General features: G+C 31.9%; 1 protein-coding gene across 8 annotated transcripts; it reads left to right on the plus strand.

Annotated features, from left to right (window-relative positions):
• Nucleotides 1-2,478: 2,478 nt before the first annotated feature.
• LOC106668758 (dedicator of cytokinesis protein 1) lies at nt 2,479-27,695 on the plus strand. Of its 8 annotated transcripts, none has more exons than XM_014397818.2 (34): nt 2,479-2,725; nt 5,444-5,624; nt 5,688-5,784; nt 5,868-6,013; nt 6,071-6,194; nt 6,255-6,464; nt 6,548-6,783; nt 6,839-6,965; nt 7,022-7,228; nt 10,052-10,487; nt 11,483-11,667; nt 11,763-11,863; nt 11,930-12,070; nt 12,135-12,314; nt 12,372-12,546; nt 12,703-12,717; nt 15,839-15,940; nt 17,829-17,984; nt 18,055-18,248; nt 18,313-18,739; nt 18,796-18,924; nt 18,987-19,100; nt 19,165-19,416; nt 19,475-19,675; nt 19,828-20,057; nt 20,124-20,345; nt 20,553-20,892; nt 22,303-22,406; nt 22,933-23,034; nt 23,686-23,977; nt 24,063-24,146; nt 26,841-26,979; nt 27,051-27,187; nt 27,256-27,695. In XM_014397818.2, exons 1-34 carry the CDS (start codon nt 2,677-2,679, stop codon nt 27,337-27,339), a joined length of 5,919 nt encoding a protein of 1,972 aa, XP_014253304.1. In that variant the 5' UTR covers nt 2,479-2,676; the 3' UTR covers nt 27,340-27,695. The 8 variants fall into 8 exon arrangements, with proteins under 8 accessions (XP_014253304.1, XP_014253295.1, XP_014253322.1 ...); XM_014397809.2 differs by having other exon boundaries at nt 27,051-27,199; nt 27,256-27,694; XM_014397836.2 differs by lacking the exon at nt 24,063-24,146 and having other exon boundaries at nt 27,051-27,199; nt 27,256-27,694.

A 27,695-nucleotide genomic window follows, 5' to 3' on the forward strand; every position in this document is an offset into this window, starting at 1 on the left:
TAAATGTTGTCCAAAAGCAGGAGAACTGCTGTCCAGTGTCAACAGGGGTTATTTTGTGGGCCGGGCTTTTGGAACATAATGTAACTAAAAGTCAATTATCCCTTTAAAGTTGAAGTCTTTGCATTTCCTGATGATCTTGTTTGGAAAAATCAGCAATAAACATAATAAGAGTAAATATGAGAGTAAACCTAGTAGAAAATAGGCTCACTTCAATAACATCTTGTTGAATCCCGAAAAGTCAAAAATATGGCAAAAATAGAAAAATGCTAATAAATTACATTCACATTACCCCAGAGTACCTGATATACCTTAGGATAATTGGTGATAAGCCTCACTTCCGTGCTAATAAATTACATGCACACATTACAATTCATTTATAATATCCGAGAATACTCGATATTACTTGAGGTAATTGGGGATTGGCCCTTCCATTCATGCTAATAAATTACATTCACATAACTCCAGAGTACTCAATATTCCTTGGAGGTAATTGGGGAACAAGCCCTTCCATTCATGCAAATAAATAACATATATCACATACCTAAAAGAACGAGATATACAATTAAAAATATTTATGGCCCAAAGATATTTGATATTAGCGATAGACCATTCAGGTTCAACATAATAGAATGAATGAAAACAAGAAGTAGGTATAAAGGAAAAATATAAAAGAGAGAAGAAAAAGAGAATAGCGACTACATCACATTAAATCACATTCATTAGTTTGATTGAAGTTGAAAGCTTCACTCCTGAAAGCCCAAAGGAGGTGAGGCGACCTAATATACCGCGTAAGGGAATTCCACAGATGCACCCCAGTAACTCTAAAAGAATTTACTTTTTATTGCGAATGAATTTAATTAATTTGAAATTCGTAGATTATTATTATGTGCTCTCCCGAGACCATACAATGGACCTGCACGGTCTCACCCCAAAAAAGTGTACTTGATCCTATGTGCAATCTTGTAAGTATGGCCTAAGACAATGTTTTTTCTTTATTGCAAAAAAGAATATATTAAATATCTGAAAAATTTTGAAACTTTTTGACAATGGCAGGTCCATCAAAGCTAAATTTAAACGATGATATGATTTAAGTTTCTGTTAAATTTAATAAGAAAGCTATTTATTTATTTATGAAATAAAGTGAACTAGACAAACTAAATAATATATAATTTTTGTTAAATATATTCTAAAACATATGAGCAATTTTTATTAGCTTGTTAGCTTTATGTTTTATTTTCTTTATCATATCTATAAATGTTTATTAACATTATTACTATTGTATTGTACATTGCCATGATAAGTTTGTTTTATTTTCTTTACAATATCATTATTATTATTATTAATTGTGTGTTATACTGTATATAATGTCAGGATAAATTTGTCTTATTTTCATTACAATATCTAAAAATGTATATTGTTATTATTACTGGTGATTTAAATCGGGTGTAATGCTAGGATAAATATGTTTTATTTTCTTTATATTACCTATAAATGTTAATTATTGCCAATGTTACGATTGCATTTTATTGTATGCCATGCTAGGATAAATTTGTTTTATTTTCTTTACAAATGTATATTATTATTACTCCATTTATGTTCAGTGGTTTGATTGACCATATTAATTATTTCAATTAATTAATCTTTTTATATAAGGTTTTGGTTGAGATGAAAAAGTTAGGGAGACGAGCAGGATTCGAACCACAACCTTCGGCTCAATATGCCACTGCACCACTTGAGCTTCGTGACTAGTCTAGTGTATAGACTTGCAGTATTGAGCCAAAGGTCATGGGTTTGAATCTCGCTCATGACACTAACTTTTTCATCTCAACTAAGACCTTACATAAAAAGAATAATTAATTGAAATAAGTAACATGATCAATTAGACCATTAAACATAAATGGAGTAATAATAATATACATTTGTAAAGAAAATAAAACAAATTTTTCCTAGCATGGCATACAATAAAATGCAGTAGTAACATTGGTAATAATTAACATTTATAGATAATATAAAGAACTTTGTCATCTCAGCCAAGACATTACATAAAAAGAATAATTATTACTATTGTGTATTGTTGTATGTAATGAAGGCCAACCCCCATCTGTATGTCTGAGACTGTAAGAGATTAAAATAAATAAATTTATGAAATTATTAATGTTTTTGTCAAACAATTATATGAAATATGTTTTTTTTTTTTTTTTCATAATCTTTTGGTACTTGAATTAAGTATTTTTATCTGCAGAACTTTTCAGATAACGATTGACGATAGGTGGTTTTTTTTATGAAGAAAATCTTTTTAAAAAATGCAAAAAGAAAAGTGGGAATAAAGAAAATATTCTAGTTTTCATAGAACATTGAAAAATTAAACAATTAATTTATTTTAAATTGTTTTGAATAGATTCTAGCAGCGCTAGAATCGATCTCCTTTCCCCTCCACACAGGATCATTTGCCTCCACACGTTGTGGTCCTTCTCCCCTCCCAACCACCTCATGTCAGTCGACCTCGCCTCGCCTGTTACACGATAAACAATAAAGGGAAAAGAAATGATTTCATACAAAAACAAGTGCTTTGTCCGGCCCTGCTTATTCACAATAAACTAAATCTATATTTAAAAAGTATTTCACGATTTTTCTCTCGGTGACTTTTTTATGCAATCCTCATGTTTTGACTGAAAAATGACCAATTCATGGAGTTTGACAAACGATTCAGAAAGATTCGCTATTGGTAAGGTTTCCTTTTGACTATAATAATAAAAATAAAATATTTCACTGTTTTCTTGCATTATTTTAACATACATAATATTAATTAGCTATTTTTTGTGCTTTTTTAAAAATTACAAGTTCCACAAAAAATATATTTTTGTTACAACCCAATCTAACATTTTAACATTGATTTTGTTCTTATACCCTTTATCACATTGACTTTAAAAAATACCACATTCGATTATTAACAAAAATGACTTAAAAAAAATAAATATAACATTAAAAATATATTCATAATTGTAATAATATTTAAATAGATAAGATAAAAACAGATATTCATTCCGAGGAAGGATAATGTATCTGTTCGTGCCCAAGGCGCTGGTGGATTTTTTTACCCCCATCGTCATCTTTGTTTTCCAAAGGTTTACCTCGGTTCACCCCAAAGTTTGAAAATTTTCATTATCCCACCGGAGGTAAATGATGGTTAATTGCTGTGAGATCTTTTTTTTGGTTAATTAATTTGTCAGGTGGAAGAGGAAGGCTGAACTAACATAGGAGGGAGTAGGATATCCTCATTTATATTCACTACTCATAATTTATTTGCATTCGGCTCATCAATAGCAAGCAGAGCGATTTAGCTAATGCCTAATTTTTTTATCACTCATAAACAAACAATTGCAATGCTTACACACAAAACTTAACGCTATGAAATTACTATACATGTGTGGCTCTGTATAATTTTTTGTGAACTGAATATGTTATTCTTTTTTCAATCATATTCAACTCTCTTCAGCTGTGCAACAACTTGTTTTGTAAATTCAATATGAAAGAATCTTTTTTACATACAAAAAAGGAAAAATACAACTTCTTTAATTATACATAATAAATTTTTTTTTTTTTTTTTTTTTTTTGACAGTGTCATAAGCCATTTGTTGGTTTGCCATTACATGCATGTACATATTACGCTTGCACAGTTGAATCTATCGCTTCTCACAGTCTGCAGCAATTCCTACTTTTGTAATTTACAATACATTATCGGCATGCTTCGAGAATCGCCCACCCTGGGTATTGGTCAGACCTCGGTCTTATCCATTCAGTCACGAGGTTGGGATCCAGGGGCTTTCAACAGTTAGGTCATTTCAGCCCACAATGCAATCAGTTCCTTAGAACTAAACCCATCTCAGTCACTCTTAAATACATTGTTTTGTATTTACATATTCATTATGTTGGCTAGGCACAGAACTTGATATTTCTCCATCACCTTTTACAGCTATTATATAACTAACCTAATTGAAGGTTGATGAGATACTCAATATTCCTCCATTGGCCTACTCACACTACACACCAATAAATACATTCACTTCCAATGCTAGGGGTCATAAAACTATCAGTGCTATATGCAATAAAACTGCCTTATTTCCTCTAACAATTGGAACAGAGGACACAGATATTTGCTGCCACAATTCTTATATTGAATGGCATTCCTGCACGCCCTCTATATCGAGCCAAGGAATTGTACCCTTCAAGTAATGGGACTCATCGAGGTACATGCCGAACACATATGCGGTGCAAAAGTGCCCGTATCAACCTTGACCTTATCAGGTGAGATGATCCTTCATCTATGAGACCTCTGAGAGCTGTGTATCATCAGTGGGATGTGAGATCTCTGCTGATCCGGGCCACCGAAGCTGCTGCTTCCTTTTAATCATATTTTTAGCATCAGAGGGCCGGATCGTGGAGATTGGGACGTCCCGGCTGCTCTTGCAATATATACTTTTGCTTTTCTTACATACATTTGCTTTCTTTGTGCTACCATTTAGTAAGGGGTCCTTTGACCACCAGCATTTCACCATGTGATAGGACTTGGCTATTCAGAGCATATATATGTAACATATAGCAGAATTGAATGGGAAACCATTATAATTAAATTATTGGAATGTGCAAGAATTAATCAATTAACAAGACCTTAAGTCATTCACACCTCTTTGACAATTTATATTTAAAAAGGAATTTATTGACAAATAATGTGTTGTGTAATCTCATAGTATCCGCTAAATAAATGAAAACTTATTTTTAATTAAATATTCTAGTTTTATTTGATAGAAGATTTAAGAAAACAACATTAAAAATATTTAAATTAATATGTAATTTTCTGTTGTTGTTTTTTTCAGTAGAGGAAAAACGCAATTCAACAATTCTAAGTTTAAAAATAGAAATCTTATGAATTTTCATATAACATAAGCAAAAATTAATTTCATAATTTAGTAATCTATAATATATCTACATAAACTAAATATTTGCCCATAATTGAATAATTGAAGAAATTAGTATTAAATAATCCTTTTTACAATTGTGTTCAGCGAAACTACGACTTGTAGATATTTATTTTAAACAGTTTTTTAATTCTTTTATTTGGAATTTGGAAGATAATGACCAAAATATTATAGGGTTAGCAGTCAGTTAGTTCTATGTAATGAAGTAAATATTCCAAAATGCTTTAATAAAGATGAATTATATATGTCCAACTTGTCAATCAATTAGTCATTAAGATATAAAATAATGTATTAACTATGCTAATTAATTTTACAAGGTATTCACATGTAACAAAGTTATCTATTTGGAATGAAAGTCATTACATGGTAATTTGTAATGTGTACTGATTCATATTTCTTGAATGAATCTAAAAAATAATATTTCATTCATCATTATATGTTATTTTTATTCTCCATTGTTTGCTCAGTTGTCCAAAATTTCAATCAAGACGGCTTGCACAGACTGAAGGTTACACTCGGCGAAAGTGTAGTCTTACTCCAGAAAAGCAGCGACTGGTATTATGGATTTTCAACAAAAAACAAGTTAAACAAAGGCATATTTCCTAAAAGTTATGTCAAAGTCAAAGAGGCGACCATCGATCGCAGTGGGTGCGTATCAATATGTATTTATAAATATATAAGAGCCAATTAACATCAAAAGGTTGAAAATAGGCCCACTGAGGAAATTGTTCTCAACCAGCCCCAAATAGTCCAAGAGGTCACATCAGTATTAAGAGAATGGGGGTCTTTAATAAGAAACCTCTATGTGGTAATTAATTAGTTATTATTTATCTCTAAATAGTTATTATTATTATTTTTTTTACAACTGTTTCAATGAAATACACTTTTTAGAGGAACAGCAAACATTTTCGACCTATAAGGTCAAAAATGTACGAACTCATGGCTTACCGAAGCCAAATTATATCGGGAAAATTTCCAGTAGACGAGCTGAAACAAATAAAAAGAATTCTTACTTACAAAATCGACATTGGAAACAAGTAAGCAGCATAATATTTCAATTTTACTTACGTTTAACGTAATTTTAATTTTTTAAGGATACTTGGTCTGGATATGGTGGTAAGGGATGAGCATGGAAACATACTGAACCCTGATGTAACATCCACAGTACAACTTTACCGCCATCATCAACTTGCCAATGAAAGAATTCTCAAGTCGATGGTATGCAGTATGTTCATTTGTGCCTATTCTGCAAAAGATTTTGACACGAATTTGTTGCAGACGGAAAGCGCTCCATCTCATGAAGAGAAACGTCCACAAATTCAACAATTCTGTCATGCTCTTTTTGTCAACCCGACCAAACTGGAGTGTAAGGTAAATGAGGAACTTGAACTCCTTCTCTGCCTCTACGATGCCAAAGAGAACAGACCTTTTACAGAAAATCATGTCTTTCGATGGGGAAAACTTGAAAACAATCGGGTCCTGTACACTGTAAGTTATAAGAATATATTAAGTTTAACAAAAATGTATATAGATGATTTATGATTTGATTAATCTTTATTATATTTTTTCAGGATTTAGGAACTAGAGATATTAATAGGGAAAAGGTTTATCTTGTATGCTATATTGTGCGAGTTGGAGGAATGGAAAACAATATTAAATCCAATAACAAACCTAGCAACAATACCACACTACTCTCATCTGATTTTATGCGAAGACCTTTTGGTGTAGCTGCAAAAGACATTACACTAATTATAAATGGAAAGTTAGGTCAAGCTGAAGAAGACCCTGTTACCCTTCCTCTTCTCATGTATGCAAACAACATAACCCTTTGTGTGGCGGTTGTTCATATGTAAATATTTCAGGTGTGAAAAAGACAGCTTGGAAGGTACCTTAAAGAGAATTTTAACAACCAAAGATTTAACACATAAAGATCACAAAGGGCAAGGATTGAATGTCATGTTGAAGATGCACCATGGAGACCTGAAGCAGGTAACTTAAAACATTTGCTGTATTACAACTGTGTTTTTAAATACCAATCGTTACAGATCAGGGAGGAAAATCCACACCTTGTCTTAGGGCAAGTCTCAGTTGCTAGGAAAATGGGATTCCCTGAGGTCATCCTGCCTGGCGATGTTAGAAACGATCTCTATCTCACACTGGTTGGAGGAGAATTCTCTAAGGGCTCGAAAACGACTGATAAAAATGTCCAAATTTCAGTTAGTGTCCATAACGATAAAGGAGAAACTTTAAAGGTAGTTAAACAGTACTTTCAATTGCTTAACACAAAATGTATATGTTTACATATTTAACTTTAAAAAACTAAGGGCGAAATATGATAAAAGGTTTTTAATTTTGGTTCTAGGATATTGTAGTGTTGCTCAAATTTGGTAAGTCTAAGAATAAAAGTAACCCCAAAGATTAGTTTTGTAAATAACTTCTTCATTTTGAGCCTTATTTTTTTTTCTTGTTTTGCTCTGCACCCTTCTTTATTTCATTTTATTCTTTCATATTGTTTTTCCATGAGTTTTAAATTTACAATAACAAACTAAAAGACGTTTTGAACATGTTCTACTCTGAAAATTAAAACTTAGGTATGAAAGTGGTTGATTTAACAATTTGTAATTAGATTCCCACTTTTCAGGCATTCTTCACATTTGAAAACTTTATTACAATAAAATATAAACCATATGTAAAATGTTTTAAAGGTACCTTTGTTTTTCCTGAGTAATGTACACCTGTATTGATTTATATAGTGAATTCTGGTGCAATAACCGACAGAACTATGTAGTTTTTTATCAGCACATGTCATAAGGCAATATCATTGTCTAACTATGTTTAAGTAACTGTTTGTGTGTTAACTGTGTAGTGTAGCTTTGTAGCTTGATTATTATTTTTTATTTTTTATTATTATTATTTTATATAAAAAACATATTATGGTGAGGGTTGTTCGACAATGTCCCAAATCACCTTTGTCTTTAAAGAAAAGAAAAATAACCTACTCTATGCAATTTCATATAGGAAAAAATATTACAACAAAAAAACGGTACATTGTCAAATATATTTCCCACCCAAAACCCTGACATATTCCACAAAATGTTGGCAGAATGCTGATCAGTCCTTTAAATTTTACAAACTTTTACAACCCAATTGACAGAATTTTTTGTTAGATTACAGAACATACAACAGACTGTAGGTTAGAGTATATATTTAAAAGCAACGCTAGTGAAACGTAATTGAAGATAATTCATCTTATATCTTTCATCATATATTTATCTAAAACAAATTAGATCATACGTGCTATATATTTTACATTATTAAATATAAGAAATATCAGTTTTAAAATAATAGTTTTTTTTACTCATTACTAAAGCTAAATAGAACTAGTGAAACATCAAACATTCATTGATATTTGATTGATTATTCATCATGAAATAAATTAAATCATACATGCTATAAGTTTTGTATTATTAGATAAAATAAATATCAGTTCAAAAATAATAGTTCTTTTACTCATTACTAGAGCTCAGATTTATATGTAATAAAAATCCTCAAATATAACATATAATATGTGCTACCCCCCTCAAATATGCAACATTATATTGCACTAAAAAGACCCTCAAATAAGCCATATAATTTGCTAATATTAAAATAACCCAGGATGAATATCAGAGACATTACCTGACTAATGATTAACTTTTTTCTTTAATCTAAATATTTTTTTGGGGTCTAGTACATACCTATTTATTTTAAAAGGAAATAGAATATAAACATTTCTGTCACCCAATAATCATATTTTAATTTAAAATATTAAACAAAATAAATAATTGGGCTTTATTAAATGAATGATCTGAATTAATTAACAATTATGTACATTTCAAAGTTAGTTTTTGTAAAACTACAGCGTTTATCACACAAAAAATATTTGTATCTTGAAAAAAGTTCCAACGTCAATAGAAGTGATGGGAGCATACTTGTGGGAACTTAAAATAATTAGATCGTCGATTCCCTGTATAACAACCTAATTGTTTCCATTTAAGGTTTCATTCATTCAAGTCATAATTTAGTCAATCTGGTATATTTGTCAAAAATGTTTTAATTTCTTTTGTGATATAATTCCTGCATCAATGGGGATTTATGTTTTGCGTTGAAAGGAAAAATCCAGCATGCTATTTTAAAAGACGTTGAAGTTACCACTTTTGGCTTTTTTTTAGGTTTACTGACTTGGAAATATGAATGAGGCACACTTACTATTTTTGTGTTTAATCAGGCTCCTTTTTCTTTCCACAACACCACTACTTCAGAAAAATTAATTTTTCAGGAATGGCAAAAAAATTGCACCCTGAACTTTTGGGAATAGGGGCTTCAGATAAGATGCCGATTATTCCAAGAAAATTTTATTGTGTCAAAATCCAACTAAAATTTGAGGCTCTTTTGTTTTTCCTCTCATATTCTTAGTTATGTAGTTTATTTTTATTTATCTTAGTAATAAAAAATGTTTCAAATTTGCGATATTCTTCAAATATGCAGATTTATGCAATTTATTCTTCCAATTGTAGAATAAATTTAAACCACTGAGATATGATTTGGATAAATATTTGCTCACCATGGTCATAAGGTTTAGCAACTTGCAATTGCGTACAAGTCCAAGCTCTATTTATTACACTTATTTGTAACTTTAAATTGATTTTTATTGCATCAATCTAACATATTGCTTTGGTTAGATTTATCTCAATGTTAAAATCATCAATATGATTTTTCATTGATCTAATTGACCTGCAACACATTCTTGTTATTCATATATGTAGTAAAATTTCACTTAATTGTTGGTCTGTCACCAGGTAGGGAATGCTGTTTTATTTTTCTCACAGAAATTGAAAATAACTGCTGTAAACATGTTTTGTCGATTGATTAGCAAAGTTTATTTTATTTGTAGGCATAAAATCTAATTTGTGGTTTATTTTTAGACAAACAGCAACACTTTTCAAAAAGCAAAATAGTTTTTCAGTAGTTCTTAAGATTTTCTTTATTGTACCTATCAATTAAGAATGAAAATATAAATTAATTTTTTTTTTCAGGGAGTCATTCAAAATGGTGGAGAAGAGAGTGAATACAGATCCGTCGTTTATTACCATGAGGATAAACCAAGGTGGGCTGAGACATGTAAAATAGCAATACCAATTGAGGACTTCAAGATCAGCCATCTCCGGTTTACCTTCAAGCACAGGTCGTCCAATGAGACTAAGGATAAAAACGAGAAACCGTTTGCACTCTCTTACGTCAAGCTTATGCAAAAAAATGGGACAACACTTGCAGACACGGTACACGAGTTGCTCGTGTATAAAGTAGACCATAAGAAGTATGATCCTAAAGATATCGCTTATCTCGCTCTGCCCTCAACACGTTCTGAGCTTGAAGATGGTACTAAACCAGCAACAAATGGGCTCACTCTTACAAATAAGGATTCTTTTACAATACAAACAAATGTCTGCTCTACAAAATTAACACAGAATAGTAAGTTTTTTCTCTATTTTAAAATTGCTCTATAAAGAAACATTTTGAAAAATAATGTATTAAATTTACTCCTTATAAAAAAGAAATATTTTATTACACTAAAATTAAAATAAAGACATAAATTTTATCAGAATTTGCTTTTGACTCCTAGTGGAGACTACATTCACATGGGGGGGGGGGGTCACTGATTTCAACGAAACGTTTTTTGTGATACTAGATCAGAAAGTATACACGTGTCTGAGGGTTCTGTCTAATGGGCCCCAAGAGCCAAGAATTTTTTTTTTTTTTTTCAATGAGCATATTTCAACTACGAGGTTACATGAACCCTCAGGGAGCTGATGTTTTTGGGAAAAACAAATTGTAAGTATGTCAGGTTCGAATACAGGGTTGCTGAATACGAATCGGGACCTTTACCTTACAGTGATGAGCGCTATGTCAACAGCTAATCCATTGCAGCCACCTACACCCTGATATTTTAGGTATAAAAAAAAATACTGCCAATGCTCACAGCTCTTCAATTAATTTGAAATAAATTTTAAAGGTTGTTAGTACATAAAAAATATATAGGGGTTTGGTGAAATTAATATAGTAATGAGAGACTGTCAGTTGAGACTTGAGTCTTTATAGTTACAATTATATCTACAATACTATTGGCTTGTTCCAATAACTTGATATGAAAAATCAAAACAGCAGTAGCAGTTTTACGAACACAATATTTGGTCACCTAAAAAAAAATTCTTGACTCCTGGAGCCCATTGGATGGAGCCCTCAGACACTTGTCCAATATTTTTCAACCTAGTATCACTAAAAAAAGTTTCTGAAATCAGTAACAAAAGGATTAATTTACTTTGTCAGTGAATGAATGTTACTTGATTGTCAAGAATATGACTCAAAGGTTGGTTATAAATATATTTGTTTGGCAATTTTAATTTAGTCAAATTTAATTATATATTACTTGTATACTTGTAAATCTTTAAGAAAAAAATTCTTTTTAGTTGATCTGCTTAGTTTGCTTAACTGGGCAAACGAGCCGGGTAATGTTAAAGATAGCCTTCAAGCTCTAAGCAATGTGAGCGGGGAGGAAATAGTGAAATTTCTTCAGGATGTGCTCGATGCTCTTTTTAATATAATCCAGGATTCAAAGACAGAATCATGCGACAATATGGTTTTTGAGTGTTTGGTAAGATATAATCAAAATTGGAATTATAAAAATATATATTAAAAAAATTAATTTTTTATATGGATTTGAAAGACTAAAGACTAGTTACATTTCAGCTTTACATTATTGGACTGGTCTCAGATCGTAAATATCAACACTTCCAACCTGTACTTGATCTCTACATTCAAGAAAGCTTCTGCGCTACCCTAGCATACAAGTACATTTTGTTAATTAATCATTAATATTAAAATGAATTAATTATTTTTTGTTTGTTTTTAAACAGTAAGTTATTGAAAGTGTTAAAATATCATGTGGACAATTCAGACTTTATCAACCCCCACAATAAAGATATTCTACTTAAAACTATGAAGTCCCTCCAGTATATCATGAAATTTATTGTTAGATCCAGAATATTATTTTCTGAGTAAGTCAGTTCAATTACTGCAGTAACAAAAACATTTAATTTTAATTTGCCTTTTAAAAAATAGATTGAATGGGGGAAAAGACGAAGATGAATTTATGTTCGCGTTGAGAGATGTCTTACAGAGTTTTGTTGCTCTTATGTCTGATAACTCGGATGCAACTCTTGTGCTGCAGGGCACTTGTTTAAAATACTTTCCTACAACAATACCAGATATTATTGAAGTCTTCAGCCCTACTCATCTTAGGTATTTTTTATTGTTGAATTGATGGAAATTCTTAAGTAACATTGTGAATTTTTAAAGCGATATATTGCGAGATTTGATCGGCAATTTGTCACCTCAGAGGCTGATGAAGCAAAAGATGATGACTCTGAGTGACATCATCCACAGCCCTCTTTTTGCTCTTCCAGAATGCCGGCACATACTTTTACCTGATGTATTGCTTCACGTCAAAGATTTACTTGAGGCAAAAGACGAGGTAAGTGCATTGTTCATTACTGTCATCCTCTATGCCTTGAATGTTTCTAATGTTTCATGTTTTTATGTATACAAAAATGTCTGTTGTGTTAAAATAAAATTCTTGTTTATGTTCCTTGCATGCGAATTTTGGATTTAAAATTCAAAACAAATTCAGCCGTCATTTAAACATGTGAGTAAAACTTTCACCTTTTTGGTTATTCGTTTTTAATAATTAATCAATAACACCCAAGGTAAGTGCCCTAAGTTTGTAAGATTAAATGGCATGTTTTGTTTTTGTTTAACAATCAGATATGTTCAGAAAATTTGTTTGTCTTTGTTTATTAACAAATTTGTTTGTTTGGTTAACTTTGAATTTTCATTCATTGTTAACTGTGTGATAAAACAAACAATTGCTTTGTACGCTGCCAGCACTTTATTGTTTTTTGCTATTTCAAAGAATAAAAATGATAGTGAATATGCACTCATCATGCACACAAAGCACTCAAGAAAAAATGGCTTATCTTCAATCAGAAAAATATTTCAACATTTGTGATCTTTTAACTTACCAATACATCCCACTTTATTATTATTTACTTAAATAGCTTACCACTTTGTATTTAACTTCGTAAGCTAACTTCATAATTAATTTAATTGAATAAATTATAAGCACTTACATAAAACAAAAATAATAATCAAATTTTTTATATAACATATTAGCAGTCTCTGGTAAAAAAAAGCTTTAGTCGTTTTTTGTGCAGTTATTGTATGAACTTTCAAAGCCCGGACGTTGTTGGTCGCGACAGTTTTGGTGTGACATGCGATCATCACTGTATCATGGTAAAAGTTCTGGGTTTGAATCCACTGGCCCTGAGGGCTTTTTTTTTTACAAAAACACCCTGGGGTTGGTATGACCTCTATTGTTCAAACCTGGGGGTCCAAACTAAGAAAACAGATTGAATTTTTGAGAAATATTTAATATTTATTCATATTGTTGAATTAGTATTCTGGAATGTGTTGATTCTTTTTCTTTTCCCTTTATGCTCCCTGATGGTATCCGAATCATTACCATTTTTGTCTATTAGGATGAATGAACAATGGCTTTAACTCGTTGACTGCATCCTATGCTTGGCCATTTTGGTTGCTCACAGCAGAACTCTATTTATCATGTAAAATAGCTCTCTGGTACTTAAACATATTAAAAATATTTTTTTATGTTGTTTGTCTAAGCAATAATTATGCAACAATTGCACTATGTGCTAATTAAATGAAGTAGGCAACCCCAGAATGTGTTCAATTTGTGTGTAGTTGAATAAAATTTGTTACTACTTTCTACAATAATTGATATGCGTAATCATACAAAATGGGTAAATAATTAGTTAAAATGACACAACACGTACACATAAAAGCAAATTATGTACGCAGGATAAATAAAAAAAATCACTTCTAGTTCAAAAAAATTGAAACGGCGCTGTAGCAAGTGGTACTCTTGCATTTTCTAAAGGTGGCCCTAGGAATTTTTAATGGAACTGTGTAGCGGGTGAAGCGAAGGGAGAGTTTAAAAATATAAATGAGAGGATATACCCAGAAGGACATTCAGCATGATGCACGAGTTGCACATTATGCAGTCAGTTAAGGAAGTGGGCCATCAAAAGCAAGAAGAATTAGTCTAAAGGAGCCGGGACAACAGGTCCATTTTGGAATGTTTTTGCTTTTTGTCAGAAGGTGTTCAGCCAGGAATTGGAGTTGAAACAACCTTCTTTCTTATTTCTTACTATTCTGATACCTCATATGTACATAACAGTTTTGAATAAAGGTGTTGAATTGACAAAAAGTTCTTCTGTTCATCATGTGTAACAGTTTCAAAATTAAAAGAAAATACTGGTAGAGTAGCTAACACATTGCATGTAAAAAAAATTTATGAAATATTTCTAAGTGCGGTTACAAGGAGACAAACTCATTTGGAACTGCTCTATAAACCTTTTTCATTTTTTTCTAAATAGTGTCAGACAATTTATAGTGTTTTGTAAAAGTTTTGGTCTAAATAGTGTCTTATAGAGGTTAGTCACCCAAACCTAGTTCCCTTTATATGCTTGCATTGTCTCTTTCAAATTTGTGAACAGATGTGTGGTGTTTAGTGACCGTTAATTAATGATTATTTGGAAATCGTGAGATGCGGTCTGGTGTGATGAAGGTTTAGAAAAACATTTTCTTTATCGTGCCGTTTCGATCTTTATTGACATCATCTTCAGGGCTCAAAGTGTTTGTTTTCTGTGTAGATGTGTCATTATTTTGTGTTGTGTGAGAGTATTGTTTCAACAGATGTAAATTTTCTTTTCCCCAGGTTTGCAAATAGTCTAATTTTCATGGTTAAGTTTGTACCTGTTCCAGAGATTTATTAGTTTGTTCAATATCTTTGTAATTTATATTTGCTTGCTTTTGGCTTCCTAAGAAATATTAATTACTCTGGTTAAAACATAAGAATATATATATGGATTGCATATTTAAATAGTGTTGTAGAGATTATATAACTGAGGCACTGGCCTTTTACAATATTGTAAACATCCTATCAGCCTTCATTCAATCCTTGACAATTTACATAGAAAATGGATTTCTTAAATGTTAAACAAATCAACAACAATTAATAACAGAAAAAATTTATATAAATGCATGTCTAAGTATAGGACATACACAATAAAATTCAGCTGTCTGACAAGACGCAATTTTAACTTGTCATTGTCATCCACTTTCAGGGATTTACCATTTGCATGTCCTAAATATAAATTTTTATAATCAGGGATCTGCTTTTTGTCTGTTGTGATGAAACATGGAACAAAGCTTACAGGAAGAGAAATCTGCGTCATTTTAAACGCTTTACTATGAGCATGGCCGTGCATTTCTAACAGTTTTATAAATATATATATATATATACATACATACATAAGGAAAAGAAAAAGTACAGCACATTTTACAATGAAAGTTTAAAAAAAAGACATTTAATTATAAACAGATAAAATAAAGTAAATTTTTTGAGCTCATTTTTCTCTAAAGAAAATATTCAATAGTTATATTGAGTATATAAATATTTGCATATGCACAAAAATATTGTAATGCAATACATATTAATCTTAACTTATTACATTAATTTAAAATCGCACATTTGTTTCTAATGAGCTCATAATTCACGCTTTAACTTTTGCAAAAAATTAAAACCGTGTATTTTTGTTATTAATTTTGTTTTTTATTAAGAATATTTATAAATAGTGTATTTATTATTTTTTCTGAGTGTTTTTGTTGTGCCGTTTATAAAATAGGAGTTTAGGAACAAAACAAAATCAGTTGCAAAGGTCGCCAAAGTGTTGGGAGAGTCTGAGGCAAAGTTACAAGACTTACAAGAATCTTCTGACATATCTCAGGCAAGTTCTGTTATTGTTAAACTCATATTCCATTTTTTAATATTTTAGTTTATTTTTTGTAAGCTGAATGGATAAGTTAGAAATTATGATAGTACGAATGTTTTATTTAGTAAATGAAAAAAATTTCGAGTGAAATTTTTTTAAGCACAATGTTCTAGATCCGCTAAGATAAGTCGCACAGAAGAAATAAAAAGGCTGATTTTACCTTATAGGTCACAAGATAAACAGTTTGATGAGATGCTTTATAGAATGTTTCAAATTGGTTAATCAAAAAATTGAATGTAATTTTACTTAAAATACTTTCTATTTTCCATCAAATCAAGAAAATCATTAAGACTATTACAAAAATTATAAAGTGAAATATTATTTATGTAATTAATAAAATTTTACATGATAACTTTTGTCTGTTTTTTATATATAGGAACTATATATTTAAAAATTATTATTTATATTTCATTTGTATATACTGTATAAATATTTTATTTAACATTTTGCTTTAGTTTGCACTAATGTTTATTAATATTTTAATCTATACATTTTTGTCCTTTTTGTAAAGTAACAGGTAGTAATGAGAATGCTAAGTTTATCAGTGTACAAAAATATGTTTTGATTTTTAAATAACAGATAAAATATGCATTTTTGTTTTTTAATTATTGAATAATTTGATATTAAGTTTTTGTAACACACTCAAAACAAATTGAACTGTTGATTAAGTGGGTTATCAACCTATCAGTTGGACATAACAACTTGTCCACTGAACTGTCTACTATAATATTATGGTATAATACTACTATGAAATATTAAAACTATTAAATGTTTGATACAAAAAAAGGATAAATAATTTAATGGATGAAAGTATATAAAATATATTCAACCCTCCTTTATGCAGTTAATATATTTCTTAACATTAATATATAAATTAACTTTAATTTTCAAAATTTTGATTACAGTAAAATCCTTTTTAACTGAACTTGGCTTAACTGAAACACAGGTTAACTTGTCATGTCCATCTAGCCAGTGAGGTTGAGCTCCAGGATGTATCAACAGCAGGTCATTCCAGGCCCGAATTCAATCAGTTTATTAATCCAAACCCATTCATTCAGTTAGAGTGGTGAACTTGATATTCCAACATCACACTCAATCTAATTTAGGGTCGATGGGGTACTTAATATATTCTGCCATCAGCCCTACAGTAAAACAGCCCTTTTCCTTTAAAAATAGAACAGAGACCCCAGGTAGTTGCTTTTTGCATTCCTACATGCTCTCTATATGGAGCCAAGAAGTGGCACTCTTCAATTAAGTGGGACACATCGAACAACCTGTCTCCAATTGCTGGACACAAATGCAGGCTTTGGCCCAAAACTAAGTGTACTTGGGTCAACCTTGCATGGCTTATCCTTAATTGGGTTAGGATGATGATCCTTCTTCTATGAGTGCTTTTGAATGAGAGCTTTTGTGCCAGTCTGGCCTACCGACTATGCCACTTTCTTTTAATCATATTTATATAATAAACATATTGTCAGAGGGCTGGATCACGGCGGTTTAGTCCCGGCCTCATCTCCCTTTTGTGTCCTCTTAAAAATCACACAACTAAAGATGTTGAGAAAATATTGCATAAATGGATGTTAGTTGAATGTATACAATATACTTTCAATTTAAAGTTAATAATTTTTTTATTCAGGCCATTAATTAATTATCATTTGTTGAATGTAGGATTTAGAAGAATATACTTATTTTTCATGCACATTTGCACATACGCATGCAGATGACACTCACACACACCACAGACTCATTCATAAATATAAATTATGAACTTACATAACAAACACAAACTCATATACACACTAGATAAAAAAAAGTAAATTCTTCTTACGATCATTTCTTATAGGTCGAGCTTTGTGTTAATATCTTAAGTGACATTATGGATCTTCTATTTCGTGATAATATTGGGATGACATCTGATGATTTGAGTGTCACAGCTTATACGATATTAAGAACAGTTACACAAACCGCTATTGCTATGGATAGGGAAGGGGCCCTTGTTGTAAGTTTATGATGGTTCATTTTAAATTTTTGTATTTGTTTTTCTGTTACAAACTCTTGTGTCACTCTAGGGGAATCTTGTTGCAATAATGCTATCAATTCTACGCCAAATGGGTTCTATCCATTTTACAGAGTACATCAGGAGATTCCCGACCAATATAGATCTTCTGGATTTTCTCATGGAAATCCTTTTGGTATTTAAAGATTTAGTTTCAAGGCCGGTCTATCCAAAAGATTGGTCAGAAATGATCATGCTTCAAAATAGGTCAGTGTTTGTCTTTTTTTTTCTATGTGAATATTTTTATCTTCTATGTTTGTGTTTTTTGTAGTATAATCTTGAAATCCTTGCACTTTTTTTCTCACACCATTCGGGACCACTTTTTTTCAAAGAACTTCGAGCATCAGGCTTGGAACAATTTTTTCCATTGTGCCATATCTTTCCTAACACAGCCTGCTCTACAGCTTGAGATGTTTTCTCCCACAAAGAAACGCATGATTGTTAAACGTTACAAAGATATGCGAATGGACACCGGATCTGAGATTCGCAGAATGTGGTTCAACTTGGGCCAACACAAGAAGCAATTTATTCCCGGATTGGTCGGGCCTTTTCTTGAGATGACCCTCATACCCGAAAGCGAGCTGCGAAGCGCTACTCTACCTATATTTTTCGACATGATGCAATGTGAATTCTATTCGCAGAAAGACTGTAACGACAATCAAAAGGATTCGACTAAAATCAAAGCTAATTTCCATGAGGTAATTTGTGGTTATTTTTTAATGGTTTCAGTTTTTGACATAATTTTTTTTTCCAGTTTGAAAACGAAATGATTTCTAAATTGGACAATCTTGTTGAAGGGGGTCGTGGTGATGTTGAATATAAAGAATTATTTTACAAATTAGTTGGAGGTCTGTGTGAAAACCATTCAACTTTAAAAGACCAGGTACATTATTTTTGCGTTCAGTTTGTGTAATATAAAAACTTATATTCTTTCAACTTTTTAAGGGGTTGCGTTTTGTCAAAACTGTGTCACGATTAATGGAGAGACTTTTGGAGTATAGGTGTATCATCAATGATGAAAACAAAGAAAATAGAATGAGCTGTACAGTCAATTTATTAGTAAGTTATATTTTTATTTCAACTTGCATTATATTCTTTTAATTTCATCGATCTCTTGCAATAGGACTTTTACTCAGAGATCAACAGAAAAGAGATGTACATAAGGTATCTCAATAAACTTTGTGACCTCCACCTTGAATGTGACAACTTTACTGAAGCCGCGTACACCCTCAAGCTGCATAGCAATCTGCTCAGTTGGTCTGACGATTCCCTCCATATGTTGTTAAGGAGCAGCCGTTACCCAAATTGCACAACTCACCGTCAGCTCAAAGAAGCCCTTTATACTAAAATTATTGAATATTTTGATCAGGGAAAGGTATGTAATTTTTGGTAGGTTTTTCAGCTTTTTTGTTAATAATTTTTTTAACTTTTAGATGTGGGAATGTGCTGTGGAAATATGCAAAGAGTTAGCTGACCAGTATGAGAATCACTTTTATGATCTGAAACGCCTTAGTTCACTTCTTAAAGACATGGCATCGTTCTATGATAAGATAATGGGCAAGTTACGCCCTGAGCCTGAATACTTTAGAGTTGCTTACTATGGAAAAGGCTTTCCACATTTTCTTCAAAACAAGGTAAAACTTTTTTTTTTACTTGTTGCTTGATTCTTTTATCTGCCAGATGCGCAGAATTAGAGAGAATAAATTGACCAGATCATAGACATTCAAGCTAAAAGTGTTATTATTTATCTTCTCTACAGTTTCTTTATAAATAAATCAATTTTCAGGTTTTCATCTACAGGGGAAAAGAATACGAAAGATTAAGTGATTTCAGCACACGTACGTTAAACCAACTTCCAAAGGCCGAGCTATTAAGTACATTGACAATGCCGGGAGATGACATAACACAGTCGAATCACCAGTACTTACAGATAAACAGCGTTGAGCCAATGATGGATGAAAAAAGGCAGAGGAAAATGGGCCAATATGTCAGCTCGCAAGTTCTTAAATATCACAGGTTGATTATAAAATATTTAATTTTTTGTTTTTGAACAATTTTCATAAAATATTCTTGAAATTCTAGAGTAAATAATGTCCAGAAATTTCGATTTTCACGTCCAATATTTAAGCGGGATTCAATAGCTGATAAAGAAAATGAATTTGCGACTTTGTGGGTCGAGAGGCATATTATGGTTACTTCATATCCTCTACCAGGAATCTTGCGGTGGTTTCCAGTTACAGCAACTCAAGTGTACACATTATCTCCTCTCGCTAATGCCATCGAAACTATGCAGGCATCAAATAAGTAAGAACTAGTTTAAATTCTAACTATGATTATAGCCATTCTGAAAACCTGCAGCTTGATCATCTCTTGATTATCCTAGTTATATTCTGACTGACTTTTGCCTGTCAGAGATGTTTTAGAATTTTTTGCTTACTTCAGTGTAGGATGATTGGAGATGTGCAGCTAGGTACACCACCTGCAAACATACCTAAATATGTTATTTTCCAGTTCACTGCGTGAATTGATTCTGGATTATAAAAACGATCCAAACTTGAATCTAAATCCCTTGAGCATGAAACTAAACGGTATAGTGGACCCAGCGGTTATGGGCGGGATCACAAATTACGAGAAAGCATTCTTCACATCAGAATTCTTAGAAAAACATCCTGAGAGTTTAGCACAAGTGAACCAACTGAAAGAGCTGATAGCATGTCAGATTCCACTACTTGACGTTGGGATAAAGACCCATCGAGATGTCGCTCCTCCACAGCTTCTCCCTCTTCAACAAAAACTTGAAGAGTGCTTCACATCCATGCAGGCTCATGTTTTTTCTAATTATGGTGTTAAAGTAAGTACAAAAGTTGACATTTTTTATTAAAATAGTTGTAGGTAAGCGTTGTAAAGTAAAAAAAAAAAGTTAAATAAAAAAGGCAAGTCAGCCACAAATATAACTCTGGGGATGAGCTTATTTACTGGAGGACTTACCCCAAATGATGCTCTCTAACACTAGCTTCCACATCCTTTAACAAATTTCAGGATTTTTTTCTGCAGCTTCTTGGATCCTCAACAGTCGATTCTCTTGAACTTGTCGAAATGGCTAGGTCTTTGCTGGCTCTGGCTGGCTCAGTCCTCAACCGAATATGGCTGATTGACTGAGTCCTCCTATTGATTGAGAATTTCCACTGCTTTCTAGACACAACTGTCAACTCGTTTGCATTGGGTCACTCTTGGACAGTTGAATTTATTTGACTAGTCTTGGCCCTGGACAGTCGACATATCTCAGCCGGGTGTCTTCACTCACCTGTCCAACTGTCTCCTCGACCTGATCAAGTCTGTCCTCCTATCTACTGTTTTTGAGACACTGGACAGACATCATATCTCAATTGGGTCTCTTCATTTGTCTGGCTGACTTCAACTGATGGCTGCTTTTCAAATCATTCCCTTTTATATTGGTTTTCCAATAAGGGTGGAGGAGGAAAAGAAAAGCAAAAACTGTTAGGCCAGATGGTCAACTCCCTTCTTGCGTGGGTTTTAATTAACGAGGGCAGCTGGAATCATAAGTGCAATAACATAGGCCACTCGAAAATCTCACAACTATTGAGTAAGGTTAGTGATAAAAAGATTAAAACCCCTTCGGGGAAAAAGCACTTTCAGGTAGTCATCCCTTATAATTATAGTCTGGATGATGACCATCGTAACATAGACTGCCACACAGATGGATCACTTATCAAAGGTAGAGGGAGTGGTGCAGGAATCTACATACCAAAATTAGGAATCAGCATCTCCTCCTCTCTTGGCAATAACACCTCCGTTTTTCAGGCAGAAATCTGGGCCATCAATGTGTGTTGTAGAACACTTCTGGTAAATAAAATTAAGGGAAAAGATATTAGAATTTTTTCTGACAGACAGGCTAGTCTTAGGGCATCCTCCATATATATATATATAATCTTGCATGTGTTGGTCACGACCTGGTCAGCCGCAGTACAACCCGTAATTCGAAAAAGTTTCCATTATGCAGCCACCAAGTCCTTTGTTGAGGGCTGTTTGTCTATCATGATTTATAGTTAATATGATAGTTTCGATGCTTTCCAAGTTTTTGGGAAACGTTTCTTTTCTCCCTTCTGGGTGGATGACCTGCCAGATTTGCAAAAATGTATTTACTTTACAACTATTTTAACTTGTATTAACAATTATTTCTAACTTATATTAAGATGGTGATTGGGTTATACATTTTATAACATGATATCTTTTTCTTCAGAACTGTGATATAAAATATGAACCAGTACAAATGAGACGTCAGGCCAGTCTGCCAAACAACAGCACCGAAAATCGCCTCTCTGGGACTAGTTTCGGCTCCACCGAGTGAGTAATATTTTCAGTATCAACAGTAATTCAATATTTGAACTAAGCTCTCTTAAATGGAGCATTAATTATTTAATTTTGCATGTTTGCTTTGAATTCTTTGAAAAATTATCCTGTGTGGAAGTAAGTTATAAATGCACATCTTTCAGTTTATTTTTCCACTTAGCGTAAAGTAATTTTTATTTTTTAAAATTGTTTGTATGTTGAATTTCCAGTATTTGTGTAGTCAGTCAGTTGTTTAGCATGTTTTATTTTTTAGTGGAATCATAGGTTCATTAAGCATGACACAAAGGTTTTATTAAAATTACTTATTGATTGATGGTATTATTGTTTAGAACAAATGAAATAATTATGTCAAATAGTTATTTAATAATCAATAAAATCCAGTGCTGGAAACTCAAAATACGCTGAAATGAACTAACAAGAACTAAAGAACACTGAAACTAAAATCTTTGTGTTTTCTTTATTTCATTTACATTGCTTGCGCATGCCCACGAATGTTGCGCCATGTTTGCTTCTATTGTAGGGGGAGTAGATCACGTGTATCCAGCCTGACGAGATCACAGGTCGCGAGCCTGAAGACATTTGTAAACTTTGCAACAATGTCACCCTCGTCCACTTTAAGTAGGTAAGTCACAAAGTGGTTTCCAAAGAAGAAAATGTGCTTTCTGTCCAATTTGAATTTACAGTTTTGGAGTCAAAATTTAAATAGCCCATTTTCCCCCTATATCCCATAAATCATTTTAATAACCTACGTTCTTCAGTAGGCGTGTTTTATTAAAGTTTGAACTGACATTTGCCATAATTAAGAATTTATCATTATATTAGTTCTTCTTCTTGATATTGCTTTCCAGGGGTAACAGCTTCAAGGATATTTGTTTATTTTTTTATTGTATGTATAAATTCTTTGTGTAAAGTACGACATTCATGATTGTAGTTCACTTAATGTTTGCATAATGTTTTAATGTTAACTGTTGAATTGCTGCTTCTTTAAGCATCTTACTAGTTACTCATTCAATATGCCTAGTTGCATGCATTGTTTTTTGATAACTTCACTCAAATAACAGGATGATAAAGGAGGACTATTTTATTGCTTGTCCACAGATGCTTACTCGCTCAGAACCATCGTCCGAATCGCTGCGAATATAAACCAAACATATTATCTGCATTCATTCAGAATGGAGTTTTTTGACAGATTAACGCAGCAATCTCCCCCCAAAAAATTTTGTTTCTTTTTTTTTATTTTATTTTGTTTTTATTTTCCATTTTTTTCGGTCAGGGCAAGTAGTGTTTATGTCCGTTCGACTTCAATGGCCATGACGACACCGCGGAAAGACAAGAAGAAGAAAAGAAGGCACACAAACAAAGAAAAGGACGTTTATAGTATAGGTTCTTCATCAACTCTTGACAGTTCAAACACACCGAGGGCTTCGTCACAATGGTACACGGGTTCGTTGGTGCTGGGCAATACATCAGTTTCTACACCTTCGACTCCAACCACGAGCATCATCTCCTGTGACGATGTCAGCATTTCTCCAAATTCCATACCTGTCATAGAACTTAGGCAGCAGGTAAGCTTACAAGTTTGGCATGTTGACAACACACTGCCAATTCTTTTTCTAATAAATGAGTAGCTTAAATTTGGGGTTTTTCTAGTCGCCCAATCTTAACGAACACCGTCACGAGATTTCTCAAGGAACTAGAGAGAAGATAAGAAGATATTTAGAACAAGTCAAAATGGTCTGTTTTACCCCCTTCAGTTAAAGTATTCAATTTTTGACCCTTTACCTCCAGTCCTTGCTTTTGTTCTTGTTTTTTGAATTAATGCTGTACATTATGGGAGCTTGTAATCTCATTATAACCCTGGGTATGATCAAAGGATTACGTTTATATTTTAAAAATTTCAAACTACAGGATGAGTTTAACTTCTGTTCCATCCTTCTTTTTTTTTAAATTAGAGTGTTTTTGTGAAAAACCCCAAGACACGTAAAGTGATATTTTTTGTTTAGTTTCTCATGCGCCAAAACGTTTTGATCTACCTCTCCAGGAAATGAGTAATAAATAAAAAATTAACTATTCAAATGGCAAGATAATCATCAATGTACCTTTTTAAAGGTTTTTGCAAATGGTTTTTAATTTGGAGCAACTTTACTCAAGTTATTCGCAAAAAAACCTTTTCAAAGAATGTTTTTTGTATAAAAACAAAAACTAACCTAACTTCTTTAACCAGTTACCAATTAATTTATCATTTGAATCAATAGTAAATTACTTGCTCGTGGTACCAAAAGAAAAAAAAACTTATTTCCTTAAATAACATCAATTAACAAGGTACTGGATGTAGCTGGGATTCAACATGGTGCAAATTTCAGGCCAATTTTATCATCAGCAGAATCAACTCCACTTTGTTTTTGTAATGTACAAGACATTTTTACAATCTGCAAAGTAAGTTAAATAATGTAAAAACTTGGAATTCTTCAAAAGCCTCAAGCTTCAACAAATCAATTTTTATTTTTTTATTTAGGTTTTGTTTGTTAAACATTAATTCCTTTAAGTTTAAGTTTGTATTTGTGGGCTGCAATTTTCACCAGGTTGCATTGAACTATAATGAACTACATTCAGTGTCCTGTTAATCGATATGATTTGAGGAAATTGCAAAATTTTTCTTTCAGTACGATGAGGTGAATTAAAATAATATTAATTAATGATTAAAATAATAAAGAAATAAATTGGTGATTGGTTGGAGAAAATTTTGTTTATACGGAAAAACAATGTTTGAAAAGAGTTTTTGCCTTGAGAACTTGAGAACAGTAGCTCCAAATTAATACCATTTGCACCATTGAATCCAGCGCCATAAAACATTTAAAAAATGTAAAATGAATGATGAGTATTTTGCCATTTTGAATGGTAAAGTTTCTATATCCCATTATTCTGGAGAGAAAGATCAAACCTTAGAAACAAAGCAAAAAATAAAAATATAGTGTCGGGATATTTCCCAAAAAAATGCCCCAATATATAATTTAAAAAACAAAAAAATAAAATAAGGGGGGAACAAAAGTTAAACTCATCATGCAGTTCATCGTAGTAAAGGATGCTTCCAATAAGTCCAATTCCTAATTATCAAGTTAACTCCTAATCATAGTCCCTTTCTGGGTTGGAACAGTCATTTATTACTTAGAAGATAATATATTTCTTGTAAATAATCTTTTAATTTCAAATGGTATATTTTTTTAAAATTAAATGATGCTTGATTGTTTGTATCAGAATGTTTAACAGATTCAATACAGACAAGGTAAAATTATCTTGATAAGAAAAGTCAATGTATCTATATAAAAAAAAATCTAGCTTATACCTCGTCAACTGTACAAACAAAATAACTTTATTTGGACACCAATGTATAAAAACAGTTCTCAACTCATTTTTTAAGTTTGTTGTAGTGATGACAATAAAATACAGTAATATTTTTTAAATGTATATAATAAATCAGCTTAAATGTTACACTGTTCGCAATACAAAAAAAAAAAAATCTAATACAAACACAATAACCGACCAAAACACACATCAGATAAATATCCATTTTAAAAAATGCTGAAAGAGCTATGACGATGGCGATATCATTGAACATACAAACCTGGCAAGAATAAGACAACCAGGATTAGTTAATGATCAAGCTAAAGGTGCATTACCTCGCAAACCTCACTAAAATATCTCACAATTTAAAAAATTTTAAATTTTAAAAATATTGTTACTTTTATCTGTTTCCAATTATTTATGAGGCCTATTTTACCTGACTCTAATGTAAATTATTTATTCCAATAATATAAAATATTAAATATATTTGGTATCTGTCCAAGCAACAATAAAAAACACAACTAAGCATATAAATTATTGTAGCTTGATCAATTTCTATCATCTGCATATCTTGCAGTTTTTGATGGTCTGCCATGTTTTGGTATATATGATGTCATATATGATGGAATGTCAAGTTGTGTCTATCATTAAAAAAAAGAATAGGCAGATCAGGAATGATTAAGGTACAGGTTTACAAACTCGTAAATGTCACATTTTACAATCCTAAATAGTTCGTTGTTTTCAATCATCCCAGTCTGCCTATCCTAAGAGTTTTGGCATTTCATCATCTCCAGTGGTTTTCCTGCTTATTTTCTCGTTTGTATCTATGTTTTGAACATATCACTCCTTCGTTGTCCAATGAAGACAGAATAAGATGATTGTAAACGAAGAAAAGTACAATTTGTACATTTAGTCATCGCTTTGCATACAACAAAAAATTCTCACAATTTAATCTAAAGCATTTTATAAATTAGAAAACAAAAGTTAACAAATAGTACATAATTTACAGCTTTTTGTTGCTTTTGCTTTTATACCAGTGTTATTTTATATAAGACGATTTGAATATTAAAGAAATATTTTTTTCAGTTAACCCCAACAAGACCGCTTAGGTCAGAAGTAGAAAAAGAAAAGCGTCTGAGTCGTCCACCGAGTGGGCAGTTTTCTTCAAAGCTTTCGATATCGAACACAAATGGAAATAGAGATTCCATTGGGGGCTCTTCAATAGGTATAGGGACATTAAATATTTTTAATTTCTAGGAACAACTTTATCAATTTAACAATGGAAAATTATATTAGTTTCAGGTTTGACAGATTCGACAGCTAGTGAGGAAGAGCCTCCTCCCCTACCGGCAAAGTCTAGGGATGCTGATTACTGCAATCTCCCTGACGAGGTTAGCTCAGGTGTAGTTTTATCAACTCCATCCACACCCAGGGTGAGAAATAAGGTGAGCAGTTTAAATATTTAAACAAAACTATAATAATGAAGTAAAAACTTTTTCAGCCTATACCACCTGTGCCGATTGATGTCAATCATCCACCAACCCCTCCTCCGAAACGATCATCGGGTATGAAACCACCAGACTAGTCTTTAAGCTTACAAGTTACATGCATATCAATATTTTATGAAGGAAAAAAAGGTTAAGTGTGTTAATGTACGCTTTCCCAGGGTTTTTGTAGGTATTTTATTTTAAATATTTATTACTTATTATTTTTTTAAATTGTGGCAACTAAAAAAAGTGCTAAAATGCATAAAACAGTAGTAAATCTTACTACATAAAAGGGAACTATATTGAAATTTAAAAAAAAATATATTTTTATAAATTAAAAGTTGATTTATATCCAAAATTTATATGGTTTATACAAGCAAAAAAATTTATATAATGTCCCAAACTTCCATTTTTTTATGCAATATTGTTGTTCATTGTCCAACATTGTATCACA

The sequence above is a fragment of the Cimex lectularius genome, unplaced genomic scaffold, assembly GCF_000648675.2.
Source record: "Cimex lectularius strain Harlan isolate CLEC.00 unplaced genomic scaffold, Clec_2.1 scaffold209, whole genome shotgun sequence".
Classification (NCBI taxonomy): Eukaryota; Metazoa; Arthropoda; class Insecta; order Hemiptera; family Cimicidae; genus Cimex; species Cimex lectularius.